At 36.9% G+C, this 26,077-nt stretch overlaps 1 protein-coding gene across 3 annotated transcripts in view; it reads left to right on the plus strand.

Moving 5' to 3' along the window:
- Positions 1–415: 415 nt before the first annotated feature.
- The window catches only part of LOC114650153 (protocadherin-9), an 892,982-nt gene continuing 867,320 nt past the window's right edge, over positions 416–26,077 (plus strand). Inside the window, exons 1-2 of one of the 3 annotated variants that reach the window (XM_028799627.2) lie at positions 416–1,737; positions 2,448–5,597. In XM_028799627.2, coding sequence (XP_028655460.1) covers positions 2,565–5,597 — 3,033 coding nt within the window. In that variant the 5' untranslated portion in view covers positions 416–1,737; positions 2,448–2,564. The remainder of the gene's footprint in view (positions 1,738–2,447; positions 5,598–26,077) is intronic. The other 2 variants (XM_051925668.1, XM_028799626.2) reach the window with 2 other exon arrangements.

Below are 26,077 nucleotides of genomic sequence, written 5' to 3' on the forward strand. Positions count from 1 at the left end.
AAACTGTGTGAATTAAAGAGCAGAAAACTAAAGCGCACCTGTCTCGACCTATGTTAAATCGTTGCACCTAATAAATGTTATCTATATATAAAACTAAATTCAAAATCGCACCTTCTTAACTATCCTTACTTGTTTCTAACAGATTAATTATACGTTCATTTTCACTGTTACTCTAAATTCGGAGATGTTTCTATCCGCGTTTCAGTATCCGATCTTCCCTCCCGACACTGTTTACTGCACCTTGTTGTTTGCGCTTCAGCTGCTAAAGGTTAAACCCGCTTTACTTTACGAAAGGATATACAAAATGAACACCCGCGCCCCATTATGATACAGCTTCGTTTTTAATGGTAAATACTGAAAAAAGAAAAGAACCCTAAATGACCTTTTGTCTTCCTCCCTTTCTAGGCGTTATGCATTTTAATAGGGGAATTTAAAAAGACCGTTGTAAGCATTGCTTTTGTATGCGATTTCCCTTATTGAGCATATGCAAAAACATGGGCGGTATTTTGGCACTGTGAAAGAAAATTGACAAGAGTGAAAGCACGTACAATAAAAAAGGAAGATGAAGCAGCCGTTTCAACTGCAGTATGCTTTCAAAGCGCTACTCTCATTATCTGTGGCTCAGCCCCAAGCTGCTTGTGTATCTCCCGAGCCTGCAGCTCATCAAGCGATTCAGCACAACTTGGTCGGAGGTGATTGACATTTAGAATTACCAATGACCGCGGCGCTCCTCCCTCCAAGGCAGCGTTCCAATACAAGAAGGCCAATCGATCGACTTGTGGGCGGAAAGCAAGTGTAACTCACACCCCCTCTGGGCTTATTGAGAGTTATATCAAGAAATTCGGCTCAGAGAGAGAGTGAGCAAGGAAGAGAGGGCATATCCTAAGCGGGAGAGTTATATTATCAAATTATATTGATATGGCACCTGTTACAACAGCAAAGGCAGATGTCTGCTGAGATACTCGGGATGTCATAAAGCAGAACACTGCATGATTCTATTAAACAAGCGAGACACTAGCAGCATAGAAAAGAGCATCTTAGACCTGGACCACTGTGAACTGACGCGGTCCTTCTGCAACAGAAAAATTCGAGCAATTGACTTCTGTTTGGAGTGAATGGCACTAAAGCACACTGCATATTACTTTGGTTTGCGTGCGGATGCGGAATGACTGCATATGAATTCGGGTTGTGTTCAAATTTTATTCTTATTTTTTAACCAAAAGGGAAAAAACAGCAGCATGAGCTGATCATCTGATTTTGTTTTTTTTTTTCGTATGTTTTTTTTTTTCCTTTTTCTTTAAGAGTGGATATCTGCCAGCTGCAGTGCATGGATTCAACAGTGAATTAAAGATGAACATGGGAAAGTTAACACCAACAACAATGTATTGTAGGAGAAAAGAGCGAGGGATATTTTCTGCGCATCCTTTAACCCCTGTCTGAAGCGAAGTGTTTTTTTTTTTGTTTTTAACACAGATGGAACATGCCTATAAAAATGCCAGCCGCTTGCACATGAAATAAAGGACATCCATAAAGTGATGATTTATTAGGAGCATAATGTTGGAGTATTCCGTCATCATGGGCTTTCTCTCTCTCGTTTTTTCTTTTCTTAATTTTATTTTTTCTTTTGGAGGAATAAAAATGATGTGATGTAAGGCGTGAGAAACTGCAATATTTAGGCAACAGTGTGCCTGTGTGAAACCCGATGCGTGCCAGCAACATCTTCGGGGGACAGCAGCGGTAAGAAAATGCATATTTATGCTCTATAGCACACACATGCACGCGCAGTAAGACAATAAAAAAGCACACAAAACAGACAATGACACGTATACATAGGAATGAAAATGACACAAAAATAGAATTGTGAATATACTGTATATCTGTTTGCTTAGACAAGAAGGGATTCGAGCCTGGTGTCTGGCGGGGCTGATGACGAGATTGACCTGCTACATTGTGTCCCTTTTGTGTAACGCTGTGCATGGGCAGACTTTGTAAAGTTTAGAAAGGCAGACACTGTTCCCAGTGCCGATTGTCTCATTATGAAATCTTTGAAGATGAGACTGACTACTTCAGTCTCAGACTACTACATGATCTAATGGCAAGATCCTGAAGGTTAAATGATAATAATAATAATAATAATAATAAGTAATTAACCATATATTACAAGTATATTAACCATTTTGTGTTTGCCATTTTGTACATGTAAGTGAAACATGTCAATAACAATACTAATAACCAAACGTGGCAACAAACAGTAACGTTTCTTAGACTGTCTTACTTCATCTGCATTAATATAATTAAATGCTGCCTCCTAAGTTTTTATGATGATAGTAAGCACTGTCTTAATTCTAGCTCATATCTGATCAGACAGCTTTATGGGAAATGTGTGTTTTTCCTACCAAGTGGTGTGCATTGCAAGTATGTGTAAACTATTATTTATTTATTTGTAGGACTGCTTTGGCAGCTGCTGTCTCACAATTTGACATTTTGTGATCCTGCCTTTCAAGGACAGAATATTGTGCAAATAATACTTGAACCGAAAAGTGAGTAAGGATTAAGCGTTTACCATGGACCTAAAGGATATTTACCTGTTGGCTACTTTAGTTGCCTGCTTTTGGCTAGACCCTGCTATAGCCCAGGAGCTGGTCTATTCTATCAAAGAGGAGCTGCCTGAAAATGCACTAATTGGAAACATACCAAAGGATTTGAACATTTCTCATATTAATGCAGCCACTGGAACTAGTGCCAATCTAGTCTACAAGCTCGTTGCCAAAGCTGGGGATAACACTTTGGTCAGAGTGTCAAGCAGTACAGGGGAACTATTTACAACTGCTAACAGAATTGACAGAGAGAGACTTTGTGCTGGCCCCTCTTATGAAGAAAATGAATGCTCTTTCGAGATTGAGGTTGTCATCCTCCCTAATGACTTCTTTAGACTCATCAAAATCAAAATTTTAGTCAAGGACACCAATGACAATGCTCCTATGTTTCCATACCCAGTCATCAACATTTCAATTCCGGAAAATACAGTGATAGACAGCCGGTTCTCCATTCCATCAGCCACAGACCCCGATGTTGGAGTGAACGGTGTACAGCATTATGAACTAGTCAACGGCCAGAGTGCCTTTGGTCTCGATATTGTTGAGACCCCAGAAGGTGAGAAATGGCCTCAACTGATTGTTCAGAAAGAACTGGACAGAGAACAGAAAGACACTTACGTAATGAAAATAAAGGTGGAGGATGGAGGTAGCCCTAAGAAGTCAAGTACTGCAATCTTACAGGTGACTGTAAGTGATGTCAATGATAACAGACCCCAGTTCAAAGACAACCAAATTGAAGTTATTATACCAGAAAATGCACCCGTGGGAACATCTGTAGTGCAACTGCAAGCAACCGATGCAGATATTGGAACCAATGCCGAAATCAGATACATCTACAGCACCCAAGTTTCCCCAGCTACGAAACGGCTCTTTGCTTTGGATGGAAACACTGGACTTATTACTGTCCAGCGACCTTTAGATAGAGAAGAGACAGCTATACACAAGGTGACAGTCCTAGCCAGTGATGGGATGCCTAGTCCTGCCAGAGCTACTGTAACTATTAATGTGACGGATGTTAATGACAATCCTCCAAATATTGATTTGAGGTATATTATCAGTCCAATTAATGGAACAGTTTTCCTCTCTGAAAAGGATCCCATAAACACGAAAATTGCCCTGATTACAGTCTCTGACAAGGACATCGATGTGAATGGTAAAGTAATTTGTTTTATTGAAAAAGATGTTCCTTTCCATCTAAAGGCAGTATATGATAACCAGTATTTGTTAGAGACTTCTTCACTTTTGGACTATGAGGGCACCAAAGAATACAGCTTTAAAATTGTCGCTTCTGATTCTGGTAAGCCCAGCTTAAATCAGACAGCTTTAGTGAGAGTTAAGCTGGAAGATGAAAACGACAACCCTCCCATTTTTAGCCAGCCTGTAATTGAGCTGTCAGTTCTCGAAAACAATGTACGTGGTTTGTACCTCACGACTATAAGTGCTACAGATGAGGACAGTGGTAAGAATGCAGAAATCGTCTACCAGTTGGGACCCAATGCCTCCTTTTTTGATTTAGATCGTAAAACAGGAGTTTTGACAGCCTCTAGAGTTTTTGACAGAGAGGAGCAAGAACGTTTTCTTTTTACAGTCACAGCACGAGATAATGGGACTCCTCCACTTCAGAGCCAGGCGGCTGTTATTGTAACTGTCCAAGATGAGAATGACAACAGTCCTAAGTTTACCCATAATCACTTTCAGTTTTTTGTATCAGAGAACTTACCAAAGTACAGCACCGTGGGAGTGATCACAGTCACAGACTCAGATGCAGGAGAGAACGCCGCTGTGACTCTTTCCATTCTGAACGATAATGACAACTTTATATTAGACCCATACACTGGAGTTATAAAGTCCAATGTTTCATTTGACAGAGAACAGCAAAGCTCTTATACATTCGACGTTAAGGCCATGGATGGGGGCCGACCTCCTCGTTCCTCTGCTGCTAAAGTGACCATAAATGTCATAGATGTCAATGACAATAGCCCTGTTGTCATATACCCACCCTCAAATACTTCATTTAAGTTGGTTCCTCTCTCTGCCATCCCGGGATCTGTGGTAGCAGAGGTTTTTGCAGTTGATGTCGATACAGGTATGAACGCTGAGCTCAAATATACAATTGTTAGTGGAAATAATAAAGGATTGTTTAGGATAGACCCAGTGACTGGTAATATTACCCTAGAGGAAAAGCCAACTTCTGTTGATGTGGGCCTGCATCGATTAGTGGTCAACATAAGCGATCTTGGTTACCCCAAGTCTTTGCATACCCTTGTCTTGGTTTTTCTGTATGTGAATGACACTGTAGGTAATGGCACTTACATATATGACTTGATTCGAAGGACTATGGAAACTCCCTTGGACAAAACGATTGGTGACAACAGTGAGACTTACCAGAATGGAGACTACCTGACAATCATGATTGCTATTCTAGCAGGTGCAATGGTTGTTATAGTAGTTATCTTTGTCACTGTGCTGGTACGCTGCCGTCACGCTTCAAGATTTAAAGCTGCACAGAGAAATAAGCAAGGGGCTGAGTGGATGTCTCCCAATCAGGAGAACAAACAGAACAAGAAAAAGAAACGAAAGAAAAGGAAATCACCTAAGAATTCTCTGCTGAATTTTGTTACAATTGAGGAGTCTAAACCTGATGACCCTGTGCATGAGCCAATTAATGGAACTATAAGCCTTCCAGCTGAGCTTGAGGAGCAGGGTATAGGAAGATTTGACTGGAGCACAGCACCGACTACAACCTTTAAACCTAACAGCCCTGACCTGGCTAGGCATTATAAGTCTGCCTCTCCACAGTCTGCTTTTCATCTTAAAGCAGACACTCCAGTGTCAGTGAAAAAGCATCATGTGATTCAGGAACTCCCTTTGGACAACACCTTTGTTGGGGGTTGTGACACCCTTTCGAAGCGATCCTCTACTAGTTCAGACCACTTCAGTGCCTCAGAGTGCAGCTCCCAGGGAGGCTTCAAGACAAAGGGCCCCTTGCACACCAGACAGGTAAAAGAGCACTTTTACTGGTCTATCAGTACTGCATATAACTGCCCAATTCACCAGTACTAAAGTGCCAGGATTGTCTTTTAATTGCTGTGCTTACCATGGCAGTCTCACAGAAAAGGGGCTGCCTTAAGACTACTTGTACTTAAAAAAAAAAGAAAAAGAAAAACTTCACTGTTTGTGATGAAAGAGCTTTCCCTTCTTTCTTTTTAAATCATTACTGCAAAACAAACCAAACAATAGGGATATGTGTGTGTGTGGGTGTGTGTGTATGTGTTATTTTTTCATTTGGAAAATTTTATTAGTAGCTTTGTTTATTATGTTATACAGTTCAATCAAGAAACAATGTGTTTGCTTATGAACTGGGACTATAAAATATAACTCAGTCCAAAAAAAAAACAAAAACACTAGCTCTTTAGAGACAGAATTTGCAGTCTCCCTTTTATCCGTTTTTTAAAGATCTTTATGTAGTCAGTGTATTCAGTTTTTTCATGTTGTCGTGGTTGTAATTTGTTTTATTTTATTTTTGTTTGAATGTATTATTTCCAAAATTAAATTTTGCGGTGCACATCTTGGAAAATAACTAAACAAAAAGACTATACTGGCTCGACAAAGAATAGGCCTGTAGGAAAGTGTACAGTGCATTGGAACTTTTTGTTGTGTTGTATGTTTCACAATTAATGTAGTAACTGGGTGCAAGTTCAAGTTACAAAAGAGTGCTCTTCTTGTGCATGTAATAGAAATCCATTAGAAATTAACTCCCTCAAGTCAAATTTTAGCTGTAGTAGATATTCCATTTAAACTAATACAACTACTAACACTAGCCAGCTCTTCACTCTGGTACCACATCATCCCAGTGACTCTGTATGAACAAAATAATAGCTCAGATAATAAAATAAATTACTGTTGGCAAGAGTGTGCAATAAATGGCCTAGGCAAAAGTAAGCAGTTTCTTTTTCTGGCAATACTTACATAAATTTAATTACAATAAACCTTGAAGTTTATTCCTTGATAAAGGATTTGAGGCCCAGCTTCCTTTTTAATCCACAATTGGTTATTTAGGCTTATTCATTTCCTGTTAATAAAGAATTAAATATTAAATATTTCCTTTTTTTCCCCCTCACCAATTTGGATTGCCTGTAGATGGCACTGACACACCATGAGGCAGCTCCACAGCAAAGTGCCACTCAGCAGTATATGATTACAGTTGGGCGAAAGGGGGTTGGGCTGATCTGATACTGCTTTCAAATTCTGATGCTTAACTACAGTTTTAATACAGAGCACAGTTAGCATGATACTTTAGATGCAACTGTAAATGATCACTCTTTGCTTTTAAGGGTGAAAACAGTGGGAGGTTGGGGACTTTACCGAATATTTTTTAGTGCTAGATTCACAAAAAAAGGCATTCAGTCTGATAGTGTTACTTCAATTTAAGATACGTTGGGTGTTGACCTTTTTGTGGGTATGATTACTTTTTGGCATATGTCATTCCATTATTATTTTGTAAAAGTGACAAGAATTTATAATGTTACGATGTAAATAAACAGTTACATTGATAAACTAGCTTCACACTACACGCTTAAAGGCAGTTAAGAATGGCCCATTGCTGCCTCAGACAGGTTCAAAGTTAGTCCTTTATTGTAACATAACTTTCCTATTGGCTTATGACTATAAAGGATCCTTATTGTCTCAAGCATGAAATTCTCGTGTTATATGCATTTTATAAAAAAACAGAATATGAAGATACTAGAAGAAATTAACTTACAAAGTGCTGAGAAGTGCTTAAAACTGAGCTTGTTAGAGTTAACATTTACTACACATGTCCTTAGTAATTAGTATGTGTGCTTAGTTAGACACTTTGCATAATTAGATTTTAATACTTAGCGAAACATAAATACATAACTAAAGTGAAAATATGTAAACAAAAGTTATAAACAACAAAATCCATTTCCATATCTTGACATATGTTGCTTGTCTCACATGGTTTAGTCTCTAATACAGTACATGTAGCATCTTAGAAAACTTCTTAAACTCACGGGTAGATCTGGAGATTGTTTGCTGTAAGGAAAGACAGTTTTGAGACATTGCAAAGCATCAGTAGGGCTTTAGTGACAGCACTTTTATTGCAGCCACAGGCATTATGGGGAGACTGCTTTATTAGTTCACCCAAACTCTGCTGACAGTGGTAGGGGAATTCATTTCTTTGCCCCAAGTGAGCTTTATTAGGTAGAAACAACAGCTGTTAAAGTTATGAAAACACTGGCACGTTTTCTACAGACAACAAAGACTTGTAGCCTCTTCAGCACAAAATTAAATAGCAGGATAACCTGCCATGTCAGATTTTACTCATTCACCATTAGGCCAGAACAAAAACTGTGAACATATTGTTAATGTTATTTCCATTTCTTGGTGTACTATATAGTGCGCTTTCTCGGCTAATTAGGCTTTACGACCGAATAAATGAGCAAAAGGGGTTTAGTTTTTTGTATTTTTTTTTCAGACATAGTTGAATTAGACTTTGCTAACAGGTTTTCTGTTAGAAATACGTTTTGAGATACTGCCAGTTAATCACAATATACTGAGGCGATTCATAAATGAAATTCAAAACATAATGTAATAAAGCAGATATCTCCAGCTCCTATAGAGGCCCTATAATTACATCATCAGTTCATAAAGATTTGGCACATCCATCTACTTTCTAAACAGATGCAATTATTAAGCTGTTGCTTCATTTGATATTTAACATACTCAGCTGATGGATTGCTGGTTACTAAGAAGATCAGTTCCATGATCAAACTATTTTTAACAGTTTAATTAAATAATTGAATTAATAAATATAGTGTGGTAGCTGCTTTTTAGCAATTGTACCCTGTTTTCATTCCCATGCCTGCTGTGTTCAGTTTATATGTTCTTACCAAAGGAGGCTCCTGTGGTTTCCACAGTTGACAAACATGTTGTTAGGTTAAAGGGAGACTATAAATCACCTATTACATTCAGGTATGTGGAGCTTGAAAAGAGATAGTCATCTAGCTCAGGGTTTTTTCCTGCTTTGAGCCCGTTGCTTACTTGGAAGTCCCTGGCTAACTCTATCAAGGAAAAACTTTGTAGTGATAGTATGTGATTGAAAAGAGAATTTATGACTACATAATAAAATGTTTTTTTTCAGACTGTTTGGACCAGGATGTAAAAATGTAGAGATTCTGCCCTGTGCCTAATACTGTTAACCTCAATCTCTTTGCAATATTGAAAAACTGAGATTTATAAATAATCTCTAGTGAAAATTCAGTCTCTCTTTAAGACTGATAGTCTCCTAAAGCAGAACATTACTTTACTTTCCTAGTTTATTTTATTGAAAATCAACAGATTTTGAGTTCCCTGTACAACTCAGTTGTGGCTCAACAGGATCTACAGTAGGGTGTTATTTTATCAGTCTGATCGCAATGTGTTGAATCAAGCTGTATTAATGAATCCACACATATACTCACTCATACACACTATGTGTATGTATGTATGTATATATATATATATATATATATATACATACTGTATATATGTACAAACACATACATACACAATGTTAAAATGGATTGTTAAAAACATCTGCGCTACTAGGGAATTTTGTATAAGAGTGGATTATGTATGTGTGAGCGTTTCATTTAAGGGTCTGTAATTACTTAAAAACCAGTCAAGTATCACACAAATCAAAAATAAAGTGGACTGATTAAGAATTCCTAGTTTGGCAGAAATGTCAAATTACAATTTTACCACTTCAGTGCCTGTGTAAAGAGTGAAAGGGGAATGTTTAGCCAAATGAGCTTTACTTTCTTTTTAACGCTTTTGCTCTGGAATGACATATTTTAATTAGCTGTTTTAACAAAAAACTGCTTTGTTTCAGTACCATTCTACATTACTTTAAATATGGGAGGGGGGTGAGGGCTCATAGCTTGGATTAGTAGCCATTACTTAGTCTGCATTGATAGTGGAACAGAGACACATCAGCTCACCGCTTTACACAATAGTCTGTTGCCATGTGCTGAAGTTTCCGGTTGCTGCCTGAAGTTACGGAATGTGACATGAATATTCATTCCCTTCTAAGGTCGCCAAGATATGAACACACTCAGCTGTTGATTTTTTTTTTAATCACTGAATGCTAAATTCATGAAAGTTTTTCTTCTTTGTAGCTGCCCTCTTATAATGTATTTTGCCCAGACACTTGCAGTATTTAGAAAGTCCAAGCCGCACAAGGGTCATTTTATTTATTTATTTATTTATTTATTTATTTATCTATTTATCTGTCTTCATTTCAACAAGCTGGAGCTTTCCATGAGTTCATTTATTATTTTCTAAGCAGGGATTAGTGTATAGCTGAGTGAAAGCAAATATTGCAGCGAGAAAGTCATGTGCAGTTTTTCATTAGCTGTTGAAGGTTTTGAGGCCGATGCAAACCTCACTTCCATCAGCATTACATTTTTTAATTGAGTGGTAGACCACATGCTTTCAGCTGTTTTGATTGTTGAGTCAACTAAAAGTGAATGGGAGGGTGTGTGGGTGGAGGGCGTGATAGCTGCGGAGAGCCAGAGAGATCTAAAATGTGTGGTGCACATTGCTTATCACGGTGATAGTTTTCTGGCACTGCTCTTTAAGAAGAGGATGAGTGCACTAATGCAAACCCAGGAGTTCTTCAGGCACTTTCATTACAAGGCCTACTGAGATTTTTAAATAAGAAATGTTGGAGCTCAGGAAAAAAATCAGTGACTGTAAATAAATCAGATTTTTTTTTCATTAAAACATACTAAAAAAAGTGAAGATAAAAAGAATTTGTCACTGTCTCTTACACTGTGATCCAAATACACACAGTCTCTATTAGGATTTTGTAATGGCTGAGCAAGTGTACCCTATCTTTCATTGGCAGTATATCTTATAGGAGAAGAATTGTTTTGTCAAATGTATTTTAAAATTGCCATCTTCATCAGCAGTGCATAAAAGTGCAAAGTTAATAATAAGTACATTGCTAAACACATATGGTAGATAGCGCTTTGAGCATGGGAAAGGTGCTATATACAGTACATAAAATGTATTATTATTATTATTATTATTTAAATTTAGACATAGACCAAAAGGCCCAACATAAGTTAACAATAATATGTGATTTTGCTGTATTACAGGGTTGAAATATGATTAAAAAAAAGATTTTCATGTATTTATAACCATCAGTAACCACAAGCCCCAGCACTGGGATTTCCAAATGATTAAAAAACAATTGTAGAGTTGTCTGCATTTTAGCCTTATATGTTAAAATGAAAACAAGGCTTCATTCTGTAACCATTTCCTTTATGACTAAACTACGTATGTATTATGTGCTAAATATTGTATATATATATATATATATATATAAATGTTTAATATAGCTCTCTTAAAAGAAGCCGATAATCCATCCGTATTCTTCAGATAAGGTATTATTTTACAGAGAAATTATTTATTTTTTGCAGCAGTAGTAACAATTACATATATACAGTATATTGCTTCCTATGTAAAATATTTAGCTACCCAAACATAAATAATTGGAAAACAACACAAATATTACACTTACATGGATTGGGCATTTTAAACTGTATGAGTATTCAGAAGATTTTCCAACTGCATCTACTCATTTTTCATTCTTTTATTTTACTACTTCATTTCTCTTCTCGTCCTTTGTGTTTTTTTATTTTTTTTTACTTTTTTTCTTGTAAGTACATGTATATATGTAAATGTGACAGAAAAGTGTTTGAATTTTTTTTTATTTTGTTCTTTTACGATGAACAGACTGTGTTCTTGAAACATATAGGTAATCAAGTTAGTGTAAGGGACATTTAAAAATCTTTTCAGGTATTGTTACGTGAAGTTTTGGAGTCATCTACTGGAAAGCAAAAGTGCATTTGTAATATTTAATTTATTTTATTTCATGCATCCAGTTTCTTTGATGTCATCACCTTGTAGTAATCCATTAAGCCCATGTTCTATAATCAGGCGGAGAATGTGACATTTTATTTTTGAAACAATCCTCAAATTTGACTAACTTAACATGATTGATCTACACATAGCAGGAATTTTCAGCTGGCTTGAAATAACACAACACAACTGGAAATTTATACAGATAAGATATATGATAACAGGAAATCATGTTTTTACTGCATTTCCAAAACAAAGTATGTTAATAATGCTATAATTACAACAAGCTTATGCAACAACTGTACATGTAGTGCAGTATTCGTTCTATGTACTGTAATTACAGGAAAATACAGCACAAGAAGTGGTATCTGCCTCCACTAAAAAATAAGTTGGAGCTGCACAATATAATGACTATAAAAGTGCTCCACGTTTTCAAGTATATCCATTTTCCTCCCAAAGGGAGATGCTATGTTAATTTGATTGAGGGCATCTCTCCATAATTTTTGCCATGCAAACATTCTGCCACTGTTTGCCCACATGTATAGAAGTATACAGTACTGTTGCATGGAGCTGTAAAAGACCCTGCCTATATAAAAAAGTAAATCTTTTCTGTCACACTCTAGTGAAAGAATTCATTGTCAATAGATACTTCAGGCAGCGTAGTGTTAAATTGTGGTGGGCTTTTATGGATTACTACTGGGGTTGGCTTGCCACATAAGTATAATATCACAGAGCTATTATGAATGTGGTCTTCTGTGGAGAGAAAAAAATGCTAAAGTAGATTTCATTTCAAGTGTAAATTGAGAGATGGCCTTATTTGTCTTTGACATTGTACCACTGCATTTTTTTTGTTATTATGTAAATATAAGATGTTTTTTGCTTTTCCCTTTTTTCATATGTACATTGAACTGCTGGTAACCTTTGCCATGTGATGTGTTATAATTTCCTTGCCTTGTTTTTTTTTTTTTTTTTTTGCTTTATGTGATGTAATATTTCTAAATGACATCTGTGTTCAGCTAAAATGCGGACAGATTTTTAGTTATAAATAAACACCTTTCTACAGACTTGTTTGAGCACTGTTTACACCTTTTATATAATTTCATAATAAATGTTTGAAAGCAATTCCTTGTATTTCATTCTTAATTTAAGTCTAACTGGTTAGATTTAGCTTTTAAGGAGAGTGAACAAGATAAACAAGGTTTCACCCCCTCCACGCTACTTCCATTTTTCATGGTCATCAAATGAAGTTAACTCAGAAGTTTCACCATTTTAATTTCCTACATGATTTTATTATACTTGCAAAATGACATTTGTTTTACAAAAAAAGGAAAATCTTTTGAATCAATAAGGTCTTACTTTTGAATCAAGATTCTTAAGAATCTTTATTTTACACATGGCCTTCTATCACAAAGCACTTTGAAAAGCAATGTACATTATATTGCAAAAAGAAAATATAATGTGATTTGTGTTCATCAGAGCAGATACAGTCAGAGAAGTCAACAGTGCAACACTTCCAAGGGGCAGAATAATACAAAAAAGGAGCAAAAGTCACATCTTAAGTAGTGTCTGTGTCAAAAAGGAGTAGAGGAGGCTTGAGACTGAAGCCTGGATGTGAAGGCTAAACACCTCAAACATGAAAAGTGGTTGTAAATATCAAAAATAATCTCTCCCTTAACTTTGTGCTCAACAGTGAGCAGTTCCTTTTTACATAAACGTTGCTTCCAAAGATTTGAGCTGGGCTAAATATACAGAGGATTGCAGACATTTTCCCCTAATCAAGACATTTTCATTTCATAACCTGCTGAAAATATAGGTTGTAAAAAAGCAAGAATCTAAAGTTGTATAAAATGTGAACTGAAAATCAATGCTTCTTTATATGTCAGCCTTCACCAAGATCTGTGGGCAGGATCGTAAAACTGTGTTATTAAGGCATAGAAGGAGAAAAAAAAAGAGGAAAAAAGATTTTGTTATCCTTGCCACTAAGAATCACCACTTACTAATATTGGTTTACATTGATCAGAATAATCTAAACATACTGTATACATTTTAACCATATCACACTTTAGTTGTCCAGCGTATAATAAAATTAAGCACTAATTTCTCCTACCTGTCATCCAGTCCTAAAAAGCTGCAATGGTGATGACCATGCAAAGTCCATCAACAAGTCAAAAAAGTAGAAGGTATTGACACGATATAAGCCCAGGCCCATGTTTCAGATTGTTTAGTCTAACATCATGACTAATGCTGGTCAGTTTTTTAATTTGCATTTGGTTGTAAGGAAGGGATTAGTTTGAAGGGCATGGTTCTGACCCCTGATTTTTCATGTTAAACCAGAAAGAAGTTGCACAGATATTATTATGGGGTCAGCAGATCATCGGCTTGAGCCCTAATAGATGTGCTTCCTGAAACTGACAGCCCCAACACGCTCTTCTCTGGTTACAGATTCTTTCCACAGTATGAAACTTAAACTGTATTTAATCTTAAAAAAACTTGACACATTTTTTTATGATTCTTTTCAAAATGGCATTGCATACAGGAGTGTGGGAATCTTTAATGTTCATTAATGAGGAAACAGCACTTTATGAAGTGGATGGCTATTAGGGTTAGCCTGCAGAAAGACAAGGAGGAGGGCACGGAGCTGTATATTACTGTTATATATAGAAATTTTCAAGAAGATGTTTATGAAGTTTGGTCATATCAGCTGCAATGAGATTTTCATTATTACAAAGCACTTTTTACCAACATGTGGCTTTGATTTTTGTCCTTCTTAGGTTTTTGTTATGTAGCCTGAATGGTGCAGCATATCTTCAGAAGGTGTATTATTCTTTTGCTACACCAAATAATGATAATCAATAGGGCAACATTATTTTTGCTGCTGCCTCAGAGACCCGGGATTCTGGATTCAAATTCCATGCCTGGTCTGTGTGAAGTTTGCCTGTTTACCCAAAAACTGAATAGCTTTCTTTTTCAGATATCTCAGTTTTCCTCCCATATCTCCAAAGATGTGCATGTTTAATTAATTTCTGATTTTAATTTAGCCCAATGTGGGTGTGGCTGTGTGCATGATTGGTCTCTGTGATGGACTGTCACCTTGGCAGGGGTCGATTTCAGGCAGGAAATCGTTTGATCCTTCACAACCCTGATTGAATTAATTGGGTTTGTGAATGTTCTGGTAATAAAAAAGGCATTTAGAAAAAGCTGGACTTGGCACTTGTTTTTAATTTCTAGGGACTGTTTTTTCCCACGGTTAAATAGCTTTTAATGCAGTAGTTTGACATCTGTAAAACTGGCTTAATATGTATTCAACAAGTGTGAGCATGAAGGAGCTTACCTGTGTCCTGCAGGGATGGCCAGGGTTCAATGCTAGGAATCACACAGTGGTAAAGTCATTCTGTTTACAAAGCCACAACAGTGACAAAACAACTACAACAACAACACAAAAAAGAAGTTTATAGTTAGCTTACCTTAAAACATTCAGCATACAAATCCACGGTTAGGCTACGTTGGGAGACATGATTAAAGTCAACAGAGATGAATGCAGCAGTTAAGTGAGATGCTCTGGGTGCGCTGTCTGAATTTCGACAAATGTTTTTGGAGTGTGCAGAAGTTTGGAGCATGGAAGTGTATGAAGAACTGCAATTCAAAGGGTTATGCACGTCAGCAGGTGTTGAACTAGCATGTTCTAATTCTAGTAATTATGGGGCCTCAGATGCCAAGGTGTTGTAACACTTCTCTAGCTTTAACCTAATATTCTTCTGGATCAATAAAACAATCAGTGTTTAATTAGGGGCTTCACATCCTAGAAAATGTTTGGGAACAAAGGAAGTCATCAGCGTTTTTCTTTGCAGAGCTCAAGAAATATTTTTTAAAAATGTAATGGCCAAAACAAGTAATAAAAAGCCATCAATGTACAATAATAAGTAGAATCTGCGCGTGAAATAATATTTGATAATCAAGTTATATTAGTGCACAGGCTATAAATACTCAGACTTCTATGATTCATATTAATTGAAATCCATGGCTGCAGAACACCTTGTGACAGGCTTATATCCTTCACTGGTCTGGGTCCTTCTTGGGGCCCACTACTATGAGGCAAACTCCAGCTCCCCATTACTCTGAAAATGCCAATGAAGAAAATAGCTTTAAACCATAGCCAATTTTCTAAACTTGCTTTTGCTATTATAGGACCACAATGAGTCAGGGGCTGTTGTAATAAATCAGTAATTGGAATTTAAAGTGTTCCAGGCACTAGTCAAAGAAATTACAAAAGAAGTTGTAGGAACAGCTTACTCTTCCTTACCTGTTGAATAAATTTCCCCAGAAGTGAAGAAGTCTACTCATCAGTCTATTCAATGGACACTTCAGGGAATCTGGAACACATCTTGGCAATTCTGAGTACAAGACAGAAACAATCATTGACGAAAACACCAGTCCATTGTAGAATGCACTCATGCCTACACTAACATTCAACATGCTAGACCAATTTATAATTTCCAGTTATCATGACATGTATACCCTTGAAAAAATCCCATTTGAGTCCTGAATGAAACTGATTGGGGAAGGCAAGTGACTGCTTTTATAGGCAGTGGAATGGAAGAGGAGGGTCCAACATGGAAATGAGGTCAGCAGGAGGGTGTGGTCTGGAGAAGGAAGTGGAAATTGGTTAGGCTCTAGTCAGTCTTCTCTTCTGTGGTTCTGCAGAGGAGGAAGAGGAGACGTTAGTGCACTTCATCAACCCCAATCCTGGCGTTTTGCCCTTAGTTAAAGCCCATAGACTTCTCGTGCACATGTGTGACAGGGTGAATATGCATGCAAACCCCATGCAGATTATGATTAGGTGTAACTCATGACTCTGAATCTAGAAGGCAACAATACAGAATGTGTTTCAATAAAAATGATCCCACTGAGTTTTAATTATGACTGTGTTCTTGCAATTAAATAGATAGTTTGACAAAAGTAAACAAATTTGGTATAAGTTGTTATGCACTGGCATTTAACCATTGGAATGCTGATCATTTGCCATGAAAAATTAGGCTTTAACTCAGGAATTCAGGAAATAAATATAATTTATTTTGTTGCCTTGGCCTCCTCTCAAAAAAAGTACTTTTATTCTTTTCTTCCTTAAAATTGACTCATACAACGAATGCCTGTTACTTAAATTTCTTTTCAGACTCAAGAACAGAACATGTGTCATGGAAGGAATAAAAAGAACCTGCATAAGTAGTGGGTGGGGAAAAAAGAAAGTGTGATAAAAGATGATAGCCATATTCTATTTATGATTTTGCTTTTCCTACTTTCATAAGTAAATTATTTGCTGCCTTTCACATATTTCTAAATCATCTATCTGTGTGCTCTTTTTTGAGAAGGCTTTTCTTCTGCAGAGGTTTTGTAAGGATGGGGATAATAAGAGTCAGTATCCTGCTGGTATGAGCCCAGGCATTCCATACATTGAACTCACATTTTCAAACGCAATCAACAAAATAACAATTTTAAAGCATCATTGCAGCTTAAGCATTTCTTTTTATAGAACGGGGTAATGAAAACTGTAGTTGCAAAAAATATTTTCTAACACATATTTCAGGGAACATGTTTATTTAACATGAACCTTAAGACAAAGTGTGTTTCAGTATGTTGGGAGTACAGAGCTTGTCTTTGAAATCCCAAGATGACAAATGCAAAAGCAACTTCCTTCTTTCCTGTTTTAGCTTAACGAGGATAGCGTTGGAGTGCCTCTGATTGATCTTATGTGATATTCAGCTATTACACTGAGCTCTCTTGGAGTTGCCTTCAGATAAAATAATCACTCTGCATTCGCACAGCATTGTCATTCTCTGATTAACCACACATGATTACATCACTGTCCTCCGGCTCCAAGAGCTGCTGTTTCCCTTTAGGTGGGCTGCGATGGGTCCGGAGGAATTACTCTTCTTAATTACCTATTGATTAGATTTTGTTTGAATACAAAGTAATCAGCGCTTTCACTTGTTATACTTATGTCTTTAATAAAACTGCGTGCATGTTAACACTTAGACATATACTAAAACTTTACAATATATTTTCTAAAAAGATCTATTCACAGTGAAGGATCTAATTATATCAGAAACTGTAATACTTTATTTTGACTAGCCCATAAAACTGGATATAAATAAATACATTTAGATAATACTGTACATATACACATATGTGTGTAAACAGTATATACTGTATATATGTATATTAAGAGAGGAGTGAAAAAGTGTCCAATTGACAAGAGGTTGCTTTTGGCTAGTACAATAACAAGATGGTGCATAGCAGGGGCAGGCAAGAGAGAGGGAGAGAAATGCACTAGTAGTAGGAAAGGTTCCACACATGGCAGTTTACAAAGCAGGTGTTTCTAGGGGAAGGTGTACCCTGTATATGTGACAGGTGCTTAGAAACACAACAGGGAAGGTTAATGGCATGAGAGAGAGAGAGAGAGAGAGAGAGAGAGAGATAGAAATGAAGACTGTGTGTTAGCATGTCATGTTTTCTCAGGATACTAAAGAGCAGCTTCCCATTTACAATTAGTGGCCAGGTCAGCCATTTGATCTTCTGGCCTCTTGCCTGTCCTCCCTGGCTTTTCTCTGTTTTGTTAACTGAGGATCAGTTATTACTGGAAGTTGGTGGGATAACATTCTGTGCAACACTGTATATTCTGCCCAAGTTGTATGGCATATCTCTATTTTGAACTGGTGGCCTTGCCCTGACACCCCAACACAATATACAGGGTGGCCCATATTCATGTATATGATTGAAAAGGCGTTATTGTCAGGAAACTATCAATGTTATTATCAAGTAACATAATGGAACATGAAAATTAAGAACCTTAACCTTAACATTACTCCCATTCTCAGGCTACACAGTGATGCAATTTTCGATACTTTTTGCGCAGTAGTTTAAATTCTACAGCCTGTGAAACATCATATACATATATATGGGCCACCCTGTATATACTGTATGTATTGTATATAGACTTGAAATAGCTTCAGGGTGTTGGGGCACTAAAGCAGAAGCCCAGATTAAGAAGTGAAATGTCCTTTGGCAGGAAAGAAATTAAACCAAAATGTATGCATCAATGGTCCTTCAATCATGTGGTTATGGTATGGTGCCTTTAAATTGATCTGTCCTCTACGAGATCAAGAACCACAGTGAATGCTGATTTCCGATGGCTTAAGGGTTTATATAGGGAACAGGGTGGAAAAGGTAGAGTGACAATCTGTGGGATAGAGGGAATGTCACTGTTTGCCCAAAGAGCCCTTCCTTTGGTATAGAGATAAAAACATAAAGTCAGTTAGTGATTGTGTTTCACCCTTATCCTTCCCTGTTTTTACCTACTCAATGCTCCCCCGGCTTGCATGAGTGACAATGTGTATGTTGAGATCAAAGACTTAATTAAAACTGAATACTTTTGTAACTTAATGTTCATTCAATTAGCTAATGTCTAATTTGTCTAAGTTCAGTGACTCTACAGCTACTTCTTAAACAATGTCAAAAATCATTTGGTTTTAGCTCATTACAGCTCCTTTCCAGGTGAACAAGTCTGAGCATTGACTACCTTCTTCAATAATAGATTTCTGCTGCCTTTTTCATAATGTTCATCTTGTAGTAGATACAATAGTAGAAGTTTGTAAAATCTAACTTATGCTGATTTTCTCTGTAACTGAAAATATACAGTATACTGTATGTATAGTATGAAAACTTTGGAGAGCTACAAAACATTACATTACTAAAGCCACTTAAGTATTGCAGGGTCTGTTGAAAACTCCAAATGGATAACCAGCAGACACTCTGATTCAGTCCTGGGATTCTGGATCACTGTGCCACTATGCTGTGAACCATGCATAGAAAATAGCTAACTATGCTGTAAAAGACACAAAATAGTAATTAGCTAAAATTAGCCTTTAGTTCAGTAAACATTGTATTTATTTAGACTTTACAAAAGTAATTAATGAAGCATCCATCTATTTTTCTGAACCTGTTGTCTCCTTTACAGGTTCACAAGGTGTGACCACCAATGCCACCATCACCTGTGCATGCATACATCCACACAATTTAGAGCTGTCACTTAGCCTAATGTGAGTTTTTGTGATATGTGGAGGCAGAAGAAGTAAATGTAATATATGTTAAAAAAAAAACTAATGATGTGAGAAGAATGTGCAAAAAAGATCTTCAGAGGACAGGACCTTGTTTGAATTCTAGTCATCAAAACTGTAAGGTAGCAATGCTGACCACTTTGCCACTGTGCCATAAAGCTATACAGTAACTAAACAGTATAACAGAATTTATTAAAATAAATAAATGACAAAAAGTACTACTGAAGATTCATACTTGAACTAAAATCTGTGCTAAACATTTACCAGCTGGAGCATTGGATATTGAAAAGCCAGCACTGGAATTGTGAACAACACACATTCATTGCATCAAAAAGATGTTGCAGTTGCTGTCTGACTGTTGTTACTACTTTGTGCTGAGTGTTGTGTTGTTGTAGATATTAAATTATAGTACTGTGCCCTGGCAACAAACCTTCAAGTGCAGATGTCAAGAAGGCTTGTGAACCAGCAGGCAGTTGATAAGTACCTTGTACCTTATGGACAGATACAGCTCTTCAGCAGCTGAAACAAAGAATTTTTTATTCATTAGTGTCACACTCCTATTGATTCCCCATCACCACTTAATCATTTTGCTGCAGTGTAATTTTAGTGAACCTTACATGCTTCAGGGCACAGAACATCTAGTGCATACTATAAGCTATAATAAGGATGCCACACTAGAGAATGCACATTATCAAAACTATGGTTAATACTGTAATGCCGCACTTTTTTTTTTAGATTTTATATATGCTTTTATCTTTTAAAAGATACAGAACACATTTGGTATTGTATACATCAGAAATGTAAACTGCATTTCATTAAAGAAAACAAAAAAAATTGTTCTAAAAGTTTTATACTTTAAACTCATGGATTTTCTTTCTAAGTCAGCATGGTGGTACAGTGGCAGCGTTATTACCTTGTAGTAAGGATACCAGGGTGTACATCCCATGTCCCTGCATGGAGTTTACATGTTTTCACCCATATCTTTGCAAGTGTCCTCCAGGGCTCCAGCATCCTCCCACAGTTCAAAAACAAGCAAGTTAAGTGAATTAGTGGTGCTAATGTGTGTGTGGTGTGTGTTTTCTTGTTAGTGAGTCTTCACCCTGCAATTGTTTAGTACCGTGTTCAGAGATTGTTTCTGTCTTGCACCCTGTGCTTGCTGAGACAGACTCCAGCTCACTTGCAACCCTGCGGGTTAAAAAATGGATGGAGGGTTTTATTTCTCAGTAGCAGCTTGTTCCCACTTCAGTTTGTAAGTTTTTGCCACAGTGGCACAATCATAAGACTGCAGAAAACATCAATTTCAGATTTTATATGTTGTCATTGCATTGCTGATCCGAAATTGTCCCAAGTGTGTGCTTGGTGTGTGGGAGTGTGTGCCCTGCGGTGGGCTGGCACCCTGTCCATGGTTCGTTTCCTGCCTTGCGCCCTGTCTCGGCTGGGATTGGCTCCAGCAGACCCCCATGACCCTGTAGTTAGGATATAGCAGGTTGGATAATGGATAGATGGATATGTTGTCAGCTTATCTGCAGGTGGAGGATTTATAAGGAGAGCTTGGTTTCCTCCAATATTTCACAAATGTGGATGCTAGGTTAGTTTGTGACTCCAAATTGGCCTGATATGGGTATGTTTGAGTATGTGGATAAGTGTGTCCTTTAATAAATTGAAAAGCAGTCCAGGGTTTATTCTAGCAAAGAAGTGACAGTTTCCAGTTTTTAAAGAGTAGATTTAGTGGAAGGTTGAATACAAAATTATAATATACTATTATTGTTTGTTGCATTTTTTTTTACTCTTCAATCTCCCGAGTCAGTTTCCGTTGATCAGGTCTATTATTGCTGGATGAGCCCCACTCTTGACTGTCATCTGAATTGTACTGCACCTCACATTCATCCTTCACTTTATGCATGGTATGACAAAACGGCATGGGACAAAAGGGTGTTGATGAAAGAGTACAGGGACAAACGCGTGCAGGAAAAATGTAAATAAGCACAGCTAGTAACACCTCCTGCAGTTAGTTTTATTTACAAAAAGAAAACAAAAAAATAATATAATATAATATAATATAATATAATATAATATAATATAATATAATATAATATAATATAATATAATATAATATAAATGTCTATGTGTGGAAGTGTGTGTGTCTGTCTGTCCCGGAAATGCGAGTGCATGAAGCTCAAAGACCTAGCAAGGCAGCCCCAAGTTAATGAGTCGGAAGAAGAAAGAAGTGCGAGACTACAGCATGAAGCTGAAATAAAGCAACTCCATCGCCAAAGTGCAACAACCGACAAAAGATAAACTCGCTTAGCCACTAATACACAAGTGAGGCGAACACATCGGCAAAACGAAACATTCGAGGAGAGAGAAAGTTGCTTATGCTTTGCTAGACAAGGGGGGCGAGCACGTCCACAAAACGAAACCACTGACTCTGCATTTCAATTTTTTTTCTGACGATTTCAATAGTTTCTAGTAGCCCGGGCTTTTTACAGCATGGGCATACACAGCTAGTATATTGTAAATGAAATGCATACGTAGAATTACAAAACATACCACACCAAGAGAAACACAAATGAAGAGAAAGCACACATCCATATAAATAAAAGGTATCTGTACCGTGTAACTTTCACAAGTATAAGCTGCACCCATCCATATGTCAGGATTAAATGTTGTACTTGGAAATTAAGCTAGACAGTGTGTAATATGGCCAAAAATCTATGTCAAGTTATAACTACAATTTAGATGGTTTCATTAGATACAACCATAATGTATTTGTATATACTTTTTTTTAACAAATAACACATGTATTAAGGATTAGCTGCAAATACTGGTGCACCTCTTTATCCCTCAAAATGCTTATTAAGACTGTGCTACTCAAATGGATTTAACAGCAATTCCTTCAAATCGCACAGCACTCTGGGCAATATCCTAAAAAGAGTTAGGCTCACTTATTACACATAGTTCATGTAGAAGGCCATACACAAAGACATTACTTTTAAGACATCATTGTACTGACATAAAATAACATTACATGTTTATTTTTGTAATATAATATGCTTTACCCTTAAATGTATTCACAAGCTTTTCACAAGCAGTGGGAATGTCATCACAAGGCACAAAACCTAAAGATAGTAACATTTTAATATGCAAGGTTTATGTCATTTTTGTATGTGTAAATTGAAACCCTGCACTTTTCTCTGAAGCAATCCATTACCTGTGCTCATTTGTTGCTGCACACATATCTCCCATGTGCATTTGTCACCATGCTCTTTTGTTAGAACTTATTTGTTGGTACCCTTTTGTCCAGCACACATTTGTTGGTGTGCCACTCCTTCAGCAAATACCAGTTAAAGGCTTGACTCCAGAGGTGGGGCCCAGCACCCTTGTTCTGTTGAAGGTACTTTTTGATTTATTTATTGATAGTTCTTTCTCTGGCCCAATCGAAATTCAAAACAGATTGTGATGCATTTCGGATAAAAATTTACACCTTCAAATGTGAGGGCTTGTTGTTTTCAGGTAGGAAGTAAGCATCTACCCCAAGTGTATGAATTTGAAGTACCTTTGGGTCTAGTTCATTGCAAAGGTGATCATAAGATCAACCAAACTTCAACATCAATGGTTTTGCAAACTTTGAACTGGACTATAGTAGTATAGAGGAAGGTAATTACTAGGATCAAGCTTTTGATTCACTGGTCAGTCTGCATTCACATCCTTACCTACAAGTAGTGGCTGAAAGAATAATCTCATGAGTATAAGTGGATAAAATAAGGTTCCTGCTAAAGACAGCCGGGTTCACTCTCGGTGAATGGGTGAGGAGCTCAGAACTATCAACTGCTGCTTCTCTGGACTGAAAGAAATCAGATGGTCTGGGCATATGTTTAAGATGCTTCGTGGGATGGTCAAGGTATGGACTACTAGGAGGACCCAGGAAAGGTTGGAAGACATTACTGAAGATAGGTTGGTCTGGTTTGTCACTTCAACCCAGAATTAGCAAAGAAAAATTGATGTGCAAATGTCTGTCTGATGCTTTGCGTTTGTTGTACCAGAACAGAGTGCAAAAACAAAAAATGTTTTTGTGCTGAGATTGGTGCTTATTGCGGTGTACCCTGTATTGACTAACTGCCAAAATGATGCAACATTATAGAACTTTCACTGCAAAACACAATATTTGAAACTGTGGTGAAAAGTTGTGAAGGAAATATGAAATCAGTGCAAACAACAGAAACTAGTTAGTAATAATGAACAGTTTTTTATAACGTAATACCTTGTCTTTGTGGAATTTGCGTATTTTGCCTGTGAGGTATTTTTTTCAGGTTGAGCTTTTCTCCAGCATCCCACAGATATGCATATAAGGTTAATCGGTGTCCCTGCATTAGCCTGTGTGATTGTGAATATGCGCGTAAGTGTGCCCTAAGATAGACAGGTGGCCTGTCCATGGCTGGTTCCTGCTTTGCACAGAATATAGACACTGATTCTTCACAGTTCAGAACTGTATTAAGAGAGAGAGAGAGGTTGGGCAGCAGGTGCTGATAGCGCATTGCCACATCCACCACAGGATGAACCAACTGGATTGGGACCCGAGTGCAGTGGGTGACACCTCAGCACCACACTGGAAGAGTGTGAGTTTTTTTGTGGTGGTTAAAGTGCCAATCCTGCCACCAACCCCCAAGTTTTCTCTGTAAGTTGGAGAACTTGCTTTCAGGGCTGGATGCAGATTAACGTCATACCCAGGACTGAACGATTGCAGGTTAAGGGCCTTGCTCAAAGGCCCAACGGAATAGAGTCAATTCTGGCATTTATGGGATTCAAACAGGTGCAGATCCCTAGCTGCAGAGCCACCACTCTGCCCAGAACTATATTAAGTATGTATGAAAATGAATGAACGTATGCATGCTTGGTAAAAGAAAATTTAAATGTTAAGGGAACATTTTAAGTGTAATCAAATACTAAAAATAATAAAACCAGTACACGTAAAACTTTCATGAAAATATTTTATAGATATATAAGGCATAGAAGTTTAGAAACAAAGGCTTTGAATAAAAACTATTATTTAAGGTAACAATACATGAACAGTTGATTTATGTTTTAAGAATTTTGGTCTACACAGAGGAGAAAGTGTGCTGTTTTGTGGAGCAGTGGAAGACATGCAGCTGCCTTGTTATTAACATGTTATTTCAATATCCCCTATTATCTCCTATTATTCCAACTTTAAATTGCTCATCATGTATCCCTATCTCATAAATATTCAAATTATAATCTGGAAATGTCAGCACTACTGTGTCTTAGATGGCATGAAGCTTTATTGGTTTACAGTTCTTTAAATTCTAAGCAGTCCTCTCTTTAAGAGCACATTATTATTCATTTGGTACAAAAATCAAAGCTTCTGTCTCTCTGTCCTCATATTACGTGTGTATATCAATGACACTGGAGTTTAAACTCAAGGCTGATAATCCACTACAAAACTGATGGAGTGGCAGGAGGAGGACAAGGAGGAGATCTGGATTTGTAAAGGCTAACAAAAGCTAATTTGTGAGGTTTTTTTACCTGTAAATTTACGGTCTAAATTCCTTTGTGGTTCTTATGGATAGGGATATAAGATGTTAGCGACCCTTACCTAGAATCTGCAGGAATGATTTATTTGTAATTTCATGGAGTCATTTGCCTTGTCATCTTCCTACACTATGTTATTTTTTCATTAATTTTCTTTCAGTATAGAATGCATGTCTTGGTTAAAAAGTTTCTTTTCTATAAGATACACTCTCCTACTTCAATGTGTAACAGTAATTTACTCAGTGGCTGTTTTCTGTTTCTTTATTTTTAGTAATCTCAATTTTCTATCATTTTTACTGCAATGTAATCCTTATTGATTTTGTGTAATATAAACTTTCAAAATATTATCTCTACAGTTGATTTACTGCTAGCCCACTCTCTTAATCGACTGTTAATATATCAAAAAAATTAAATTTTATAAAGTTTGCAGCACATACTTTAAATACATTTGTAGCTGCTTAACTTGATAGATATCAGAAGTCAAGGGACTTTCCTTTGTTAAAAAATACTGTCAAAAAAGACAACCTCTATCTATCTATCTATCTATCTATCTATCTATCTATCTATCTATCTATCTATCTATCTATCTATCTATCTATCTATCTATCTATCTATCTATCTATCTATCTATCTATCTATCTATCTATCTATCTATCTATCTATCTATCTATGTGTGTTTGTCTTTAGTAATATAACATTAATATTGAAGTTTTCTACTCCTCTTACTGCCTCAAAAATAAAAAAAAAATGTTTAGCTGCAGGGGAAACACAGTACTTGTTTTTTGTAGGCTTCACTATTTCTTTCAATTTGGAGCCCCATTATGAAACCATAACTTGGCCCATCCATTACAAGTGAAGGACAGCAGTAGCCGCTAGTATCTGCTTGGAAAGACC

This window comes from Erpetoichthys calabaricus, chromosome 4, assembly GCF_900747795.2.
Source record: "Erpetoichthys calabaricus chromosome 4, fErpCal1.3, whole genome shotgun sequence".
NCBI classification, from domain to species: Eukaryota; Metazoa; Chordata; class Cladistia; order Polypteriformes; family Polypteridae; genus Erpetoichthys; species Erpetoichthys calabaricus.